General features: G+C 41.1%; 1 protein-coding gene across 2 annotated transcripts in view; it reads right to left on the reverse strand.

Annotated features, from left to right (window-relative positions):
• Positions 1–7,493: 7,493 nt before the first annotated feature.
• The window catches only part of CUNH10orf143 (chromosome unknown C10orf143 homolog), a 59,215-nt gene continuing 46,924 nt past the window's right edge, over positions 7,494–19,784 (reverse strand). For both annotated transcript variants that reach the window (XM_063244952.1, XM_063244953.1), the window contains one exon: positions 7,494–7,976. In XM_063244952.1, the coding sequence (XP_063101022.1) occupies positions 7,947–7,976 (30 nt within the window). In that variant the 3' untranslated portion in view covers positions 7,494–7,946. The remainder of the gene's footprint in view (positions 7,977–19,784) is intronic.

Here is a 19,784-nt window from a genome sequence, read left to right on the forward strand (position 1 = left end):
TATTGTTATGTTGTTATGTCCTCTTTTATCTCAAACTCCCCCTTATTCATAAAAAAATTATTTATTTTTTTAATTAAGGGAAAAAATAAAAAAATTATTTATTTTTTATTTTTTTAATTAAGGGAAAAAATAAAAAAATTAGCAGGATATGTTATAGTAACTTTTTTGATTTCCTATTAACTTGATTTGAAGCCCTGTATGATTCCCACTATCTTGTTTTGACTGATTAAACTCTGTTCCGTTCTGTTTGATAGTATCAAGTTTGAGGGTATAGGCAACTACTTTGAAGGCAATAAGATTCACTATGATTCCCATTCTGGTTTGACTGTTATCTTCTTTTGAAGTCCTATAATGTTTCCAATGTTTAGGTTTTATTGGTCTTGTTCTGTACTGTTCTGTTCAATTTTATTATACCTAATGATATAGGCAATTCTTTTTAAGGAAGCAAGAGGCATTATGGTAACCATTGTTGATAACCTTTATTCTGTTTTTACATCATGTGCTATGTCTATCCTTTGTTTTGACTGATGCTTTGTTTTGTCATATTTGGTTTTATTCTCTTCCAAAAAAAAGTAATAAGAACTAAGGAGTAATAAAACCTAAAATGTGTAAATTTTGTTGTAAAAAAGAGAGGGAAAAAAGTGCTCTGAAGGATACAACTGCAAGTGTGTTTAGGTGTGTTAAGATAGATGACCATATTACTGAGTTTTTGTTAGATCATTGAACACAACTGTTTTTAGTCTCACTGTTTGAGTGTCCACTTTGTATGCTTTAATCCTGTAACTTGAACAACTATTTCTAAGATGACAATATGTAATCTATTAACTAGTGATTTCTTACCTTTTTTTTTTTTGTAATTCTGTATTACTTGTACCCTTATACTGTTTTGGTTTTTTTCCTTTAAATAAAAAAAAAAAGAATATGGAGAAACAGGATCTTTTGCACACTGAAGATGGGAATACAAAATGGTGTTTCCACTATTGAAAACAGTATGGAAGTTGCTGCAAACATTAAAAATAGAACTATTATTTCCACCAATCCTACTTCTGGATATTTATTCAAAAGAATTGTAATGAGCATCTTGAAGATATGTTAGCACTTCTATCATTGCAGTACTATCTACAATAGCCAAGTTTTGGGAACAACCTGAATACCATAAAAAAGAGGAATCAATAAAGAAAATGCAGTATATACACATGATGGAATACTAGTCTGCCTTTAAAAAGGGGAAATTCTGACATTTCAATAGCAGAGATAAATCTGAAGAACATTATTGCTGAGTGAAATAAATAAGTCACAGGAAGACAGATACTGTACTATGTCATGCGCATGTGGAACCCACAAAGTTTGAGCTCAGAGAAGCAGAGAATTGAGCAATAGTTGTCAAGGAAAGTGGGGAGGTGTAAATGAACAGGTACCAAATAGCAGTTTTGCAAAATGAGTGAGTTGTAGAGATATGATGTGCAACATCGGAAGTGGCTGAGTCTAGACTGTGAGACTGACTCGTAGTGCAGTGCTGGAATTAAGGGTGGGTGAGTGATCAGTCCACTGATTTGGATTGGCACCACCTTCATCCCAGTAGACTGCATTTGCTGTCTTCCGTGACCGTGAACTGTTGCACCTCTGCCATGTGCCACCCTACTTTGGAGCCAGTCAATTATGGATTGAAACCTCTACAAACCTTTCTTTCTTTAACTTGGGATATCGGGTATTCTGTCTCAGCTATAAGAAAAGTAAGAAAGATGATGACCAACTTACTTTTGACAAAGGTGCCAAGATAATTAAATGGAGGAAGACTTGTCTGTTCAGTTGTGATACTGGGAAAACTGGATATCCACATGAAAAAAGAAACTGGATCCTTATCCTACCCATGAAGCTAGAAAGTCTGTGCCAGCAGGATGAAGGATATGTGCCAGTAGACTGCAGGTTCTGCACTGGAGCCAGGAAGCAATCTCAAAGAACCACAGCTCGCCTGAAAAGTACCACAGCCATCCTCAGTGATGATGAGATCCTGAGCTCCTTCAATGATGAGAACAGTCAGGAGGGGGCTGGGTGTTTAGCTTAACAGCACAAGTGCCTGCCTGGCAAGCACAAGGTCGTGAGATTGAGCCTTAATACCAAAAGAAAAGAGAGAGAGAAACAGAGACAGAACAGAGAGAGAGACAGAGAGAGAACAGCTGAATTTGTATCAGGAAGCCAGTGTGACAAAACTTGTAGAGATTAACCAGCACACCATCTTCCCCTCTGGAGCTAGGAAGCAATGCTCCCTAAGGACCAAAGCTTCCCCAAAGTGAACCACAGGGGGTCATGCTCAGCAACAAAGTCCTGAGCTCCTCTAAAGACAGCAACCGAGTTCCTGCAGGGGAGCCAGCATGACAAGCTCCTCCAGAAAAACCAGCAGCTCCAAACAACACTTCGGAAAACCCACAACTCTACTCTTCCTCTCCAGGTCGACTTTTTATGCGGCAACTTTCCTCAGCACCACACTGGGGCCTCTACATTCAGCACTGCACTGATTCAATTTAGCTGGTGTTTAAGTTGACCATCCATTTTCAATCCACAGTAAGAACCAAAACAACTTTCATGTGTACCAAAATGCTCTGAGCTTAAAAAAATGAAAGACTGACTCTGCTCAATGCTAACGAAGGGCCTTGGATTCTTGGTATCTTTCCATAGGGCCCGAACCCATAAAGTTTCCTTAGGCAATTCAACTTCTGAAACTCACAAAAATGTATATAAGGGTGTCTATGCAGCAATTTTTCTAATAGCAAGTAAGCAGATAAATAAATATAACCCTATATGCTCATTGAGTGGAATACTGTGGTTTCCATTGAGTGGAATACTGTGTGACCATTTAAAATGATAATTTAATATATATTTATTGCCATAAAACATTTGTATATGACAGTAGTAAAGTCTATGCTTATGGGTATGTATGTTTGGGCAGAAAAAGTTATAAGGATCAAGTTATGATCTGAAAATATGGTGAAAGTTTAAATTTTTAAAAATTTATGATACTAAGAGACACATTGACATTAATCCCCCTAAAAACACTCCCCCAACTTTGAACACACTTATTATCCCATTGTTCCTGCCACTTTCTGAAGCAGTCCTGGCATTCTTCTTTCATGTCTTTAGTTGTTATGTTTTGGCTACTTCAATGTCCCGAATTGATATAAAACATTTACCTCGCATGATCATTTTGACTTTGGGGAAGAGCCAGAAGTTGTATGTTACTGCATCTGGTGACTATGTGGATGAGAACACACCACAAAGTTTTTATTTGACAGAAATGGCCACAAACATCTGATCAAAGAGGAGAGATCCAGAAACACAGTATATGTTTAAATTTAAAGTTTTATTACAGTAAGTGGTATTGCCATTACTCTCCCTCAAAATACTTCCCCTAGCTTCAAATACACTTGTCCTATTATTCTTGAGAATGTGTCTTACTGTAATAAATTTAAAAAAATGTATTGCTGGGTGTGGTGTACACCTATAATTTCAGTACTCAGGAGGCTGAAGCAGAAGGATTTCTGTGAGTTTTAGATCAGCCTGGGCTACAAAGTGAGTTCAGTACTATTTTGAACTGCATAGGGAAACCCTGTCTCTAAAAGATGAAAAAAAATTAGCTAATTTTGAGTAATGAGCTATGGCTGATTGTTATGGCTTGTGTCTAGATATCCCTTCAAAGTCTCATGTGGACTTTACAGAGGTGGCTGAATCTAGAATGTGTGATGGCTGGGTGTGGGGGCTAGAGTGTGTGATTCCAGCATTCGGGACACTAAGCTAGGAGGATTGTTTAAAATTTGAGATCAGCCTGGGCACAAGGAACCTGAACTGCATAATAAGATCTGTCTCAAAAAGACAAAAAATCAATCAATCAATCAATCAGTCAGTCAGTCAGTCAATAGAACGTATTGTGATGCTGGGCCTAACTGTGTGATGCTGGGATCAAGTTTACTAAATTAGTCCATTGATTGGTTTGGTATAGTTCGGGGTGGCATTAAGGGTGCCCCACCCTAGATGTGAGTGCTACCTGCCCTAGGGTAGGCTGTGTAAAATATAAGGGACAGAAAGAGGACCAGTGTCACTGCTTGTTGCTTGATGCTGCTTGTCTCCTGTCGGCCATGCACTATTTCCCCCTTGTCATACTGCCCTGTTTTGAAGCTAGTCAACTATGAACTGAAACTTCCATAAATTGTGAGACAAATAAACTTTCCTCACTTAACTTTGGGTATTTTATCTCCGTTAACAAGAAAAGTAACCAAGATAGTGATTTTTCATTTATACTTCACTTTTAAATTTTTCTTTAATAAATAATCAGCCTGCAATATAAGCTTTAATGTTTTAAAACAAATTTAGAAATAAACAATTTTAAAAGGAGGCAAAATATTTTGAATGTATGTCTTTTTTTCTTAACAATTTCACATGCTTTTGAATTTTCTGAAAAAAGTCATAATTTGTTAGTTTAGAAGCCACTTAAATACTTACTTTGTGAAATCAGTAGAAGGTATGTATGCTTCAATATTTTTAGCCCCTACACAAAGAAATGGTGGCAGCTTATAAAGAGAAAATTGAAATTTTGTGTAATAGACATGTGTACAATACTGTTTAGTCTGTTTCCTCAGGGTATAAGAAAATATCTTTTTCTTCCTCTTTTGACAAGAAAACAAAGAGGAAGCACTTTAAAAGGATAATCCCATTTCATGCTCATCACAGCGTGTGCCAAAATCCGGTTTAGCAAAATCTACGAGGGTTTTGCTGATGAGCTAATCTGTTTCAGCACCTCTGGTCAATCTGGCAGGGAAAACGGGTCCTGCAGAGGACAGCTGACTTGGTCCTGTGAGCAGGTGCACCCACCTGGCCTTTGCCAGCCTGCTCCAAGTTAGAGACGTCTCCACAGCTCCCTCTGCGACACACAGCCTGGTGAGAAGAGGCACACTCAGGGCTGCCCAAGAAGGGCCATCCCAATGATTATTACCAGGCGGAAGCTGCTGTTGCCTTTATGATGGCATTTGCTTATGATGATGGGGGAGGACATTCGCAAAAACCAAAAAAGTTTGATTTCTGGAAGAGCACCTGCAGCAGGCCAGTGGAGCTCATCGGGATGAATAAGTATGTGTTCCTTCCTGTATTTTCCATGTTCTTCTACATGAACAACGATCACTTTTATAATCATGAAAAGGCTGCTTAAGATCAGTCCTAAATGTTCATATTCTTCCTAACTTCTCAGCTATTGGGGCTAGAAGGACTGGGGTGAAAGGGTGTGCTTGTGGCTAGGGATGGCTCTGGAGCTGGAGAGATGCGGAGAGAGGCAGCAGTGGGGGGACATCTGAGATAGTGGGGAAGGTAAGCGTGGGCTGGAGTAGGGGTCCCTATCCCCTGGATCTGGGACTGGCCCGGGTCTGTTAGTAAACGGGTCACACAGCAGGAAGGAGTGGTGGGTGAGCAACCCCGCAAGGCATCATCTCTATTTACAGCTTCTCCCTGTTATAGCTTGTAGGGAAAGTGGCTGGATTAGGGTACGTGAATGTGGATTAACGGTGTGATACTGGGTGTAGATAACGAAAGCCCCACCCTGAGTATGGGTCACACCAACCAATAGGTTTGTAGCCTGGCTGGAATATAAAGAAGGCAGGCAGACTGCCACTTACTGCCCCTACTTGCTTTGAACGGATCATTTCTATTCTGTGATGTCCCTTTGCCCTGCTGTCTGGCTTTGGAACCAGCCGACCATGGTGTGAAATATGCTGAAATAAACCTTTCCTCCTTTAACTTGGGGTGTCAGGTGTTTTGTCTCAGCAATAAAAGTAACTAAGACACCCCCCATCGCTCAAGTCACTACCTGAGCTCCACCTCCTGTCAGATCAGTGGTTATATTAGATTCTTATGGTTCAAACTCTACTGTGCATTTGAGGGACCTAGTGTGAGTGCTCCCACGAATCATCCAGAAACTATATTCCCCTCCACCCACCATCCCTGCCGCTGCCTCCCCATCTGAAGAAAAATTGTCTTCCATGAACCTTGTCCCTGGTGCCAAAAAGGCTGGGGACTGCTGGGCTAGAAGACAACCGCCAGGCTGTGCCATGGTCTAGGACGGCATGACCGTGTGTGGATCCCTGATGGGCAAGAAGGTGAGACTAGGGTGGGTGCTGAGATGCGCACAGCTACAGAAAAATGGGCAGCAAGTCTGGGGTGCCCGAGCTTTCTCTTTATGATGCATTTATGACTAAACTAAAAATGCTGAGAAGTGCTGATGTCATGTCTTTGAGATGCCCGTGACAAGCTTTCTCTATTCAGTATTTTCTTAATAATTTGAAAATTTGTGCTAAAACTGCTGGTTCTCAAATTCTTGCCAGCATCACTTCACCCTTTAGGTCATGTTTACACTTTTGTGACCTTCTGCCGTTCCAGGAGAGAAGGCCTGCTCTCGATCTGGAGGGAAAGTGCAGTGAGGGGAAGGATTCCACGGAGGATCAACACTCCCCTGTGGGTGTGCCCATTGTCAATGCTGGTGACAGTCCTTGATCACTACCACTGTACAGAAGGGGAGGATAAGGCTTAAAGAAGTTAAGTATATCATCAGTGTCTCATGCAAGACATCTGGTGGCAACAAAATTGAACCTCAGTCTGCCTGATTCAAATGGGGGGCATCTTCCACAGGATAGGATCATGCCCAGGAGCTGTTCAATGCCCTCCAGATGATTCGTGTGCAGCTGAGATCACCAAAACAGCCAGCCATAAATACATGGACATCATCTCTCTCCACAAACTTTAGGGAAGAATTTATATACAAAGAGATTTGTTCGCTTAACAATTAAGGTATATATCTCATTTTGAAAAGAAAACTACAGCTTTTTTATGGTTACGAACCCTAATACTTTCCTGCTTTTGACGATTGGTTGTTTGAGCATGGGCTAGCACTAAGTTAGTCACAGACTAGCTTATTGCTTAGGCATCTTATTTGGAGTTCACTACAGTGTGCACAGTGATTCCGGTGAATCCCTATCACAGAGCGCGTTGTGCTAGTTTCCTTCCAACATCATGTCTTTCTCTGCTTGGCTTCCCTGGATAGAGCTCCCCCATATGTACATACCATGTTCATGTTTGGACCATGTGGGTCTTCTAAATGTCAGTGCTAAAGACATCCATGGCAGGGAACATGGCCCCTGTGATGTAAACAGAATACGCAGGGGACTCAGGCCTTCCTCTAGTGTTAGAAGGTTAAAGGATCTAAGATCGATTTTATGACTCTATGATTTCTTTAGAACTCTGTCTACCATAAAACAGGAGATCTTGGGAGGTCTTCAAATGCAGGGAAAATAACACATTTTCATAGTTAGACCAAACACTGAAAAACCAAGAGAAAATAAGCAGTTTCCATTTTAATTGAAAAGGGTCCAATCCCTGATGACTTCAGTTGGAGGACGACACAGAACAAACTGGACAGCAATGTTTAGTAAATTTCACTTCAAGTAATAAAGCATTCATTGTATGATATAAAAATAAGTCTTTAATTAAAAAGAATACTTGAGCAGTACAGGATACATCCATAAAGCAATATGAAAGTATAAAAACACGGCAACATCAGGACAGGATTCCACAAGCCACAGGGTTCCTAAATCTTGTAGGAAGTTTGATGCAGAATTTTTTAAACTTTCAAACAATGCAGTTGATTTTTCTCTCAGGTAAGACACACCTGAAGGGAGGCTGTAGCAAATCGTAATAACCTGGGGGCTCTTTGGAAGTGATGTGGACTCTCCTGGTTCTCCTGTGGAGGCCAGTGGGATTCCCAGAGTGACAGGACGACTCCCTAGCAGAAGGCACTGTGCTGCCCTCTGAACAGGTGGTTGCCCAAACCCATCCGTAAGGGATTTACATTTATAGTCACATTGAGGGGTCATGATCACAACTGGAATCTTCCCTTTGCACATTTCCATCTTCTAACGATTCTCAGTATGGTTAAAATGCCCCTATAAAAATAAAAGAGCACATTATATGAATTCATTTACCTTGGCCAAATTAACATACTATGAACATACTATGTTCAATAACACAAATCACTGCATTTAAAATGACACTTGTAAACACTATTAATTTCTGAGACAAATATTTCTAGATTTATTACTAAATAGCATACTGTAATTACAATATTTGAAGAATTTTCAATAGTACCTGGCACACAGAATGTTCTCATTAAATGCTATATCCCTTGTACAGGAAGAATAAAAATGGGGCTGGGGATCTAGCTCAGGGGCATAGCGTCTGCCTGGCAAACACATGGTCCTGGTTTGATCCCCAGTACCAAAAAAAAGAGGAAGAATAAAAATGAAAATATCATTTACAGTAGGCAGACAGGGTGATACAACTAAAGCCCAATATACACATATATTGAAATGTCACAGTGAAACCTATTGATCTGTATAATTAGTAGGAGTATTTATAATTAAAATAAATTAGAAATTTAAAACATTCACCTACCCATGAAACAGTTTTAAAAATAATGCTATCTAAATACTGAATTCAGATTCAAGACAAGGGGTGTAGCCTGCTCCTTATTGGGGACAACTAGAAGTAGCCCAGGCTCATAAAAATCACCACCAGAAGCCTCTGCACTCCCCACCTCCAGAAGCAGGCCTCCCATCGCTTCACCTTCCCCTGCAGAAATAGAACCAGATGGCAGGACCGACAGTGGGTCACACAGCACACTGAGAGGTCTCATTACCATCTAGAAATCTCTGTCCCATGAACACCAGCACACAGCAGGGTGGCTCTGGGTCCACGGCAGAAGCAGAATGGCACCCTTGCCCACAAGGACTACTCAGGACAGCAACAAGATTCCTGGGCTGGCAGAAGGGCTAAGAATGGTAGGACAGGCTAGATGGCATGGATCCAGTCCATATACAGCCCAGTCCACAATGAGTTTCCCAGAAGGCAGACATAGCCCTGAGTCTTGGTGACCTAACAGGGAAGACTCAGGTCTTGCCTAGAGGTCTCATGGGTGGCTGCAAACGCATTTCACATTGACGGCTCACTTAGGAGAGCAAAGTGCTACAGCAACAAGGGAAGGGAGCACCTGAACCTGATGAAGCCTGGTATCTTGGCCCGACACAGGGAGGTATCTTGGGTGGGCCACAACAGAATAAGGTCCCAGGCAGTAAGAATAGCATGAAGTCAGACCTGGAGAAGCCAGCTGTGATGACAGGGGCTAGGATGCGAGCAGCACATTGGCAAGGAGGAGGTCTGTGTCAAAGGTCAGGCTCACTGAGGCTGCAAGGACAACGTTTATCAGGTGTTGAGTTTACTTATGGAGTGTTTTCTATAACTGTCCCAGAATTATACATGGAACAGACTTCCCTTTATGGAAGGTGTTATGGTTTGTGTCTGGGTACCCCCCTCCAAGTTTCATGCAGTCATGGAGGTGGCTGAATCTAGTGTTTGTGATTGGTTTGTTGTCTAGCACTGGGATTGGCAGTGTGGGTGCTGTACTCGCTCAGGGATGGATTACTGGGCATACAATATAAGGGAGGGAAAGAGGCGTGCTATTCCCTTTTTCTTTTCTTCATTCGTTCTTGTCGCTGTGGCTGCCAATGCATGGCTGCCTTGCCTTAGAGTCAGCTGAGTATGGACTGAAACCTTAAAAAAAAACTGTAAGCTAAATAAACCTATCCATCCTAATTTTGAAGATCATATATTTTGTCTAAACAATGAAAAAAAAAGTAAGACCAAAGGAAATAAGTTTGTTTCCTGTAGTTCTTAAAATCATCCATAGTCCAATGGATATCAAGTCTCCAGAAGAGTGAGTACACACGCCCTGGCTTTCTCTGCCAGGACTCTTCTGCCATGAGGCCCCTCACATGCTGTAGGAATAGGTCAGCAGAAGCTTGGGAAGCCACTGGGGTGCTATAGCAGAGGACTGGGCAGGAGCCAAGGGGCACTCTTAGGGGAGACAAGCAAGGAGGGACAATGTTTTTTAAACCAACAATGCTATCATCACTACCTCACAGATCTATAAACAAAAAAATTAAATTACAAAGGCATTTACTGAGATACCTCCTGCTCCCTCCCTGTTCTAGGAGGAGGTACATTAGAAAAACATGCTGGAGGCAGAAAGGAAAGACGTAGGTAGGGGTCAAGACCAACAACCACATCAACAGGAAGACAGAGCCAAAGGAATGACTTTCAGAAATTACTTGTTTAAACTTTCTGTGCTCTGCTTTCTGACAAGATGCCAAGTCCCCACATCCCCTTATGCACTCTCCCCTGTACATTTCAATGTGTCACTGTCTCTCACAGCCTACAGCCTACAGTGATACCCAAAGAGGGTCCCAGTATGTCCCTGACCTATACGGCAGTAGGTCTGAAGTTCTGGGACACTGGGACTTACAGATGACACATAACAGCCACTACAGGCACATCTGACCATGACTGGGCAATGGCTCTATGATTTGATGAACTTGGGCAAAGAGCAGAGTTCTCTGTGCCTCGATTGTAAACCTTATCATAGATGAATAAAATGCCTTATTTCCTGTTTGGTTAGACTTGAAATGTGACCTGATAAGCAATAGTGGGGTAAAACACAATTCTAGTATTTTTTTTTAATAAAACAAGAGATAAATACAGTTTTGAAGGAGTTATTTGCTTCTGATATTGGGAAGGAAAGTGACTTAGGTCCAGCTGTTTCTAACTGCAAAACATATTCCTCATTGTTTTCTCAAGGGACAAGTCTTCACACACTCTTATGGTCCCTTCAACCTCTTGCTGTAACCATCCCCTCATGGGGCACTTGTCACAACTCATGTCCCTTTTGAAATTTTCCATGTTGCTTTATACAGTAGAAACCTGCCTCACTGGGCTCTACCTTACTGTCTGAAGGATCAGTAGAACCAGAGGCCCGAAAGGTACACACCTCACTCCACTTGAGGTTGTCACATGAAACACCATACTGATACTTTCATCTGCAGTAAATCTAGTTACAATGCAGCCAGTGCATAGTGGGGGAAGAAAGACTTTGGCATGTATCATTTTGCCTTTTTGTGAAAACTATTTTTTCATTAATGTGCAGAATCCTGGCTTTGTAGGTAGCTCTGTGCCTGTCCTTGAATAATTGTGACATAATAGCAGCGGCCCTTTGTGAGCTAGAGATGTCTATGATTCCTGACATTGCCTGAGGAATCATCTTTAAGAGCAGATTCATCTTTACTCCCATAAAACAGAGTCTTATCACAAAGGCTGAGTTCCTTCAAAGGCCTACCGTGAAAGCAAGGACTTCTAAGATAATCAACCTTATTTCACTTGCATGACTGTTACTCTAATGAAGTATACTTATGTATGCCCCATGCAAATTTAACATGCCTTGCACTTAGCCCACCTTCCTTCCTTTCTTCTTGGAAGTAATCACTACTCTAAGAGAGCATATAGCTTCCTGCATTAATTAGCCTCAATGGGAAGTAGGTGGTATGTGACAACAGAATTCACAAAAGTGATGACTGCAATGCTGTTCAAGGGAGCTGCAGAGGACTGTGTAAGACCAGACTACGGGATAAGAGGAGGAAGCAGTCCCAGAACCTGGGAGAAGCATATGCTATGGAGTTTTGGCTTATTGGAAGGAACAGAGGCATTGACCAAGAGTCTCAAAGAGTACCCACTTGCCCTCTCTCTCCAATCTCTTGCTGTCTGCCCCAAAGGCTAAACTCAGAGAGCCCAAGGCATATCAGAGAGCCCAAGCACCCCACAGATATAGACCATACAGCTCTGGGGAGGCAAACAGAGGGGAAAGTTCAGAAACTATAGGCTTACTAGACAAAGACTTTAAATCAGTTACTTTAATTATGTTCAAAGAACTAAAGGAAACCATGACGAAGAACTAAAGGACAGCCAAGCATGGTGGCTGTACACACCTGTAATCCTAGCACTCAGGAGACAGAGGTAGGAGGGTTGTTGTGAGTTCAAGGCCAGCCTGGATTTTAAAGGGAGTTCAAGGCCAGCCTGAACTGCATAGTGTGACCCTGTCTTAAAGACACAACAAATCAACAACAACAACAACCTAAAGGGCAGGGGCCAGGGACATAGGTCAGCGGCATAAATGCTTGCCTGACAAGGGCAAGGTCATGAGTTCAACTCCAAGTACCCCTCAAAAAGAACTAAGGGACAATATGAGAAAGATATCTTGCCAAACGGTGTATATCAGTAAAGAAATCATACATACACAACAAACAGAAAATCTAGACTTGAGAAGTATAATACTGAAAAAGTTCACCAGCACACTTAAGCAGGCTGAAGAAAGAACCAGGGAAGCTGAAGTGCTGAGATGATCTAGTTTGAAGAACAGAAAGACAAATGAGTGAAGAAAAATGAGCACAGCCTTGAACACCTGTGGAACTCCATGAAATATACCAATCCACACATAAATAAGAGTCTCAGAGGGAAATGAGAGAGAGGAAGGGGCAAAGAAATATTTGAATTATGCCCATAAACATTTTCAAATTTATTGACAAATAGTCCATATATTCAAGAAATTCAGTGAACTCAAACTAGAATAAGCTAAAAGGGTTTCATACCTAGACACATCATAATACAATGAAAGGCAAAGAATCTTGAAATCAGAAAAGGAGAAGTGATATATCATAAACAAGGATCCACAATAACACTAAGTTGATTTTTCACTGGAAATCATGTAAGTCAGGGGCAGTTAGGCGATCTAATCGAAGTGCTAAAAGGAAGACTCAAAGAATTGTGTTTACAGCACAACTGTCCTTCAAACTGACGCACAAATTAAGACCTTCTTAGGCAGAAACGCAAAACTCACCTCCACTAGACTTGCCGAAATATGGAAGTCCACAAAAGGACACTAGATAATAACTCACATCCACCTGACTGTGAATGAGATTTGTCCTGCTACAGTACATACGAGTGTATCTGTCTTTACATGTTCCTCTTCAAAACTTTGCTGAATATTAATTCAGAAGTTTTTTCAGAGATTCCATTTAGATAATAGTATCATCTGGAAACAATTTAGGCTCTTTCCCTTGCCAATTCTTATGCCATTTTTTTTCTTAAGTTGCTAGCTAGAACCCTAGTGCACAGGGCAGAAGCGGTGATAGCAAGCATTCTTGTCTCTCTCTCTTCAACATTAGAAATGCTTAGGCTGGGGATTTAGCTCAGTGGTGTAGGTGCCTGCCTGGCAAGAGCAAGGTTGTGAGTTCAATCCCCAGTGCAAAAAAAAAAAAAAAAAAAACAACCCACATATTAGAAATGCTTTTATTAATTATGAAAGTACCTTAACTGTGACCAGAATAAACCCTATTATTTCTGACTTCTTGGGGTTTTAAAATTAGGAAAAGAATTTTGATCTAACTCTATGCTATTTTTGCATCTGTTAAGATGATTATCTGGGGTTTTTTTCTCCTTTGATCAGACAATGTAGTTTTTTTCTAACACTAAATCATTTAAGAATTCTTTCACATAGTGTTTTAAACATGTAAAACACTGACAAGGATAATTTTTTTATAACTTCGCCATCTTCTCCCATTGTTATTGGTCTACTGGAGTCAATTTTGATAACCAGATTTGGGGATGGAAGTGATAACCACACTGCTTTGGCCCTCCCAGCTTTAGGGCTACAGCAGCTGTTCAGATGCTTCACACAGCTGCAGGCCCCTGTACATTACAGAGATGTTATTCCAAGGTGTTCTGGCACCTACCATTACTAATGAGAGGCCTGTTGTCAGTCAAATGATTGTTCCTTCACGGACCATCAATCATTTCTCTATAGCAGCTCTACAGAGTTTCCTCTTTGATGTATTTGAATTTAACCAAGATACATTTATGTGCAGAAACATCATGCCACAAACTCACAGTTCTTCCAGCAGACAAGAAAGGTACAGGCACCAGTGTAACAAATACTCATGAACCATCACATAATCTAAAAGATAAAACATTACAAATCTCACTGAAATAAATACCTGTTGTATCCTAAGTCTTTACTTCCAATAAAAATAGACTCATTATTCTGAATTTGGTGTTTATCACTGTTTTATCTTAATAAGAGATATGTATATTTTCTATGTTTAATATTGTATCTAAACGGTGTCATTCTACGCATATCCTTCTGTGACTTTCCTTTTTGTACATTTTACTGCCATCTGTAATACATATTGAGTAATACACCTCAATTTATTTATCCTATCTCCTACGAACATACATTTAAATTGTTTCTGGATATTTTTTACACAAATAATGTTACAATAAAATTTTGTATACATTTTCTTGGACTTCTACTGGGACATAGAACTGTATGCTCTTGGCCAACGAGAAAGCCCTCTAAAAAAACCCCTAGCGATTTGTTCTCCAAGACACTGGGTCAGTTTTCACTGTCTCCAAGGAAGTGAGCAGATCCTGTAATCCACATCCCTGCTCATGTATATCACTGGACATTTTTATTTTTGCTAATTTGATAGTTTAATTTGCCAGCCCTTAAGTTACTAGTGAGGTCGAATATCTACTAGTATTTATTGGCTACTTGGGTTTCTTCTCTGAATTGCCGGTTTGTATACTTTGTCCATTTGTCCGCTGGACACTGAATTTGGACAAAGATACTGATTTTTCTATTTTGTGCAGTGCCAATGGCTTTCCTTCTTTATGGTCTCTTCTTAAACAATGATGTAGAGATTTTGATATGCATTGCAGTCCTAATGCATGTATCTTCTGCATTTTCTGCTAAAGGTATAATAGGTTTCTATTTTCCTTTTCCATTGGCATATTTAGGCTCTTTAACCTTTCCTGTATCTCCTAGAATTGAGCTCTGTAGAAGTCTTTCTTGTCATTCCCAACGGATTTGTAAGGCCTTCAAACTTCAATACACTCATGTTTAAAGGTATCAAATTTGTTTCATTGGTCAATTTCTCTGTACCTCAGCCCATAATATATTGTTTAATTATAGCAACTCTGTAATGTATTCGATAGAGGATGTGTCACTTTGTTCTGCTTTAAAATTGCTTGGTACACATGCCATTTTTCAATTCTGGAAAATTCTCAGATATAAGCTTTCCAACTACTTTTCCTTTCTTCTGAGTTTCCCGGGGACTTCCCTATTCTTTCTCCTAGAACTCCTAATTACCTTTCTTTTCTCCCTCTTTCCCTCCCTTCTTCTTCCCTCCTTTTTTTAGAACTATCTTCTAATTCACTAACTCTATGTATAACTATGCCTAATCTGAGTTTTGTTTTAACATCAATGCCTGTATCACTGACTTCTAGGAATTTGTTTAAATCCTCCAAATCTTTTTATATTGTCTTCTTTAATTATTGCTCTATTTCTTCTTTCATGATTTTTTAAAATGTAAAGTATTTTATGGCAAATTTCAGATCATTAATTCAGACCTTGTTTAGGTTTTCTTGTTTGCTATACTTCCTGACTTCCTCCATGACATAGATTTATGTGGCTCCTATTTTTGCGGGATTACCACCTCAGTGAGGTTGTCTAGCTCTGAATCCTGTAAAAACAGGATGGTAGAAACACACCTGTAGGATAATTGCTTTCACTACTATCCAAATCTTAAAGACTACATGGCCTGAACCTATTTTTATGTTAATGCTTTGGCTTCTGTCCTATACCACTGAGATAGAAGAAGCCTACACCTGGGCACTGATTTTGACTTTTTTTTTTTTTTTTTTAGACAAGGTCTCACTATGTAGTTCAGGCTGGATGTAAACTTCCGGTGGTCCTCCTGTCTTAGCCTCCTAAATTCTGGGATTACAGCCTGTGCCACCATGACTGGCTACTGCTTGTTATTTTAATTTCTAATCTCCTTTTAAGGCACAGTCAGATCTCCAAGCATCTGAACTTTATGTAAGGGCCCAAATCTTAGCTACCACATATCTGGATATTTGAATTCCAGTCCCCAGGGCTCAGGTTCATTCTAGGGCTCAAATAAAGGCTAAGACCCTGTAATAATCACTCAGGAACATACCTACTGCTCTGTTTTTTTTTTTTTTTTTCCTCTCTCATTTATTGTATGGTTATGCTTTTTGTCTTTCAGCAGTTAACCCTACTTCTCTGTAGCAAGAGGGGGACACTTCTACATTAGCTCCTTCTAAATTTTCAGGAAACTCCAAATTGAAATTCTGGGTTTTTTTTTCTTCTAGTCACTTAATGCCCTTTAGCATCTTTGGAACCTGGAAAGGACAGTTCATTTTTAAAGTCATTTTCTGGTAGCTGTATTCCAGAGAAAGCACTCACTTCCATGTGCTGTCAGAAGCAAGATCTAACGATTTCAGTGGCCTATTCGACTCTTCTGTGGGGTTCACCTTTGGCAGCGCTGAAACAGCCAAACTCCTCTCTTGGCCAGTTTGTTCTCACAGTCTACATCAATCATCCTGTATCTTTGCCAAGAAGCTTTTGCTGGTGTAGGAATGAAGTCCACGAAGACCCAGGACATCACTGCCAGTCTTCTCAAAGGTGCATGACAGGTCCTTGCACCACTAGTGTGGTAAGGGATGCTGAGGCCGGCACACTTACTGCAAGGAACAGGCCAGCCAAAAGGACAGCTTAAGCCCTTGGCTCCCTGTGGACTACTGGCAGGCCAATCACTGCATGTCATGGGCTTCATCTTCCTTATCTGGAAACTGGTGGGCTTAGACTGATGGACTAGGGGAAAATGTGTGGAGCACAATTTGATTCTTACAAAATGATCAATGAAACTCCCGCTGATCCCTCCATGATTGTGCTTTCCGCTCTTAGTACACAAGAATAAAGGACTGACGAGAACTAGCTGTTGCTGAAATAGACACAAAGAATGAACTACTGTTCATTGATCTTTACTAATCTATGTCAGAAAGCTACGTTTTCATCTCTGGCCTCTGCCCCTGACTTGACACTCAGCCCTGCTGCACCCAATGCAGGCAGCATCTCTCTGCAGCACGGGAGGAAGGCAGGAATCACCGGTGAATGGACAGTTCTTGTTCCAGCTCAACATTTGGAGAAAATACAGCTGGAAGGTGTAATTTACAGATAGGGTTATAAACACAAGTATTTTACAGGTCACTCATTTGGAAATAAAAAGGAGTGTGAAAAAAAAAAGATACCCATTCAGAATCAAAATCATCACACTTGGTTTCTTCTCTGTACCCACGGGAAAAGCTGAAGCAATAGTAGGTTTATATCAAACACCTCCCATCCCACTGCCTGTCTTTCTCCACACATACACACCACACAAAAACACACAAACCTGCACTCACATCACACTCATGCTCTAAACCACACATGTACATCATGTGTAACACACATACACCACACACACATACACACACACCATGAATACACACAGCACACACACACATTTGTCAGACAATAGATGTCAGTGTCAAAATACAAATAATATAGAGGTTAAGACTACTTTCTTAGTATTTCCATTTAAATGAGAAAAAAAATTGATAATGCTAACGAATAGGCTGGTATCCTAATTTGACCAGGCGGTCCACAAAAAACGTCATGTTTTCATGTTGGCTTTTTTTTCTTCAGTACTGGAGATTGAACCCGGGGCCTTTGTACTGAACTACCCCAGCTCTTTTCTATCTTTTGTTCTGAGACAGAAGTCTTGCTAATTCACTAAGATGACCAGCCTGGGCTTGAACTTGAGATCTTCCTGCCTCATTTTCCTGGAGTGCTGGGATGCATGTTGGCTCTTGCATGGCAATTCACTACCAGTGTGAATAATAATTCTGATAAAAGACAGCAAAGGAGTATAGCAACCCCAACAATGCGAGCCTAACTTACCTCCCCACAACAGTATGACTCATAACTAGGATGCCAGCACTCCAAAATTACAAGCTTGCTGAACTAATGACCTAAGCTTTGAGGGTGAATGACAAAGGCCTACATTTAAAGCAATCTTTTTGTCCCCCAGGAAAGATTTAGATTTGTCCATTCACTAAGTAAAGCTTCATCAGAAAACAGAAGCCAAACCAGGTATGTTACAGGTATGTTAATTAGGATTCACTAGAAGAACAGACTATATATATATATATATATATATATATATATATATATATATATGAAAAGATTTACTAAGTAGGTTTACAATGGCTGTCAATGGAATCAGAGATGGAAGAATACAAACGGCTGCCTGCAAACTGCAGCACCTGAGGATCCAGTGGAGGCCTGGAGTTCACTGTAGTCTGGTGCGAGTCCTTGTCAGAAAGCCGAAGGGTTCCTGCTGGAAGCCTGCAGGAACTGCTGAGGAACCTCCAAAGCTAATGGCAAAGACCGGAGCGCTGAAGAGGAAGAAAGGGAGGACTTCATCTTTCCCTTTTAATTCTGTCCAGGCCATGGGTCTTTCAGCCATACGTGGGGTAGGTCTTCCCTCCTCAGCTTGTGGCCTATGTGCCAATCCCCCACGGACACACCTGGGGTGTCCCTGATGTGCTAGGTGGTTCCTACTCAAGTTGGCACACCGTAATTGGAAGTTCACACCTGCTATTTCCAACAGAAGGATATGACCACACAAATGATGGAAGGGATGAGAAGCCACACAGGGGAAGGGGTCAACCAATTCTTTATCACCCTAATAAGGGCAAGGACAAAGGGAGGTGGCAGCGCACTACAAGGCCCAGCAGCTATTGTCACCAGTCCCTCCAGTGGGACTCCCATCAGAAACGGGGTCTCTGGACGGAGAGTTGAGGGGAAGATATAGTAGAAAAAGGGAACTGCCCCAGCCTCCCCATCTTCCGCACTCTGCAGTGTTCCTAGTGGACTGAAGGGCTGAAGTCAGAAGCACAAAATGGGAAGAGAATTGAGAAAAAAAGATAATTGACCAACCTTCTTACCAATAAAATCCCAGAGTGGGTGGCACATATCGTCACCCCAGCACTCTGGGAGGCAGAGGCTGGAGGATTCCAAGTTCAAGCCTGGCCTGGGCATCTTAATAAGACTCCATCTCAAATTTAAAAAAGGCTGAGGATATAGCTCAGTGCAAAGGTCTTGGTTCAATCCTCAGTAACATACACACACACACACACACACACACACACACACACACAGAGAGAGAGAGAGAGACAGAGACAGAGAGAGAGAGAGAGAGAGAGAGAGAGAGAGAGAGAGACAGAGAGAGAGAGAGAGAGAGACAGACACATGTACTCATACATGCAAGAAGAGTACTCCCTAAGAAGGGATTCCAGTGCTGAGGTGGTATGGCACTGGAACATCAAGGATCAGATGCCCCTTGGACAACTCAGTACTTAAGTATTATCTCTCCATTCAATACACATCCAAGTCATTTCTTACTACAGTTTTCTGCCCTATAAGCAGAAATAATAATCTTTTGATTATTTTGGAGTCCATCAGCAACCTTGTTAGGTTTTGTTTAATTGGTTTGAATTTGTTATAATTTCCATAGCTCAGACAACACCAAAGAGGACATCTTCTACTCTGGCAATGGTCCACCTTCAGGGGCATTTATGAAAGGAAGGGAAGTCTGCTGGTGACAGCCTGCAGAACTGGATAGAGCGGGCAGTGAGCACATAGCCCCACCCTGTGTGGGAAGAGGAATCCAAACACTATAGACCGTGTTCCCTCACGTTCATTCTGACAGTCAGTCTCAGTTGGCACAGGGCTAAGAGGACAGGGTCCTAAACAAGCACATGTGCCATGAGTTGAACCATGATAGCAATTACTGAAGAAACCATTTCAGGGACCCCAAAATAAAAACCATTGCAACAATGAACTAGAATGTGATCACACACAAGAGACTGAAATGAAACCTTGGAAAATGGCTTGCAAAGGTCTA

The sequence above is a fragment of the Cavia porcellus genome, unplaced genomic scaffold, assembly GCF_034190915.1.
Source record: "Cavia porcellus strain 051 isolate PalLab524CR breed Dunkin Hartley unplaced genomic scaffold, mCavPor4.1 scaffold_2, whole genome shotgun sequence".
NCBI classification, from domain to species: domain Eukaryota; kingdom Metazoa; phylum Chordata; class Mammalia; order Rodentia; family Caviidae; genus Cavia; species Cavia porcellus.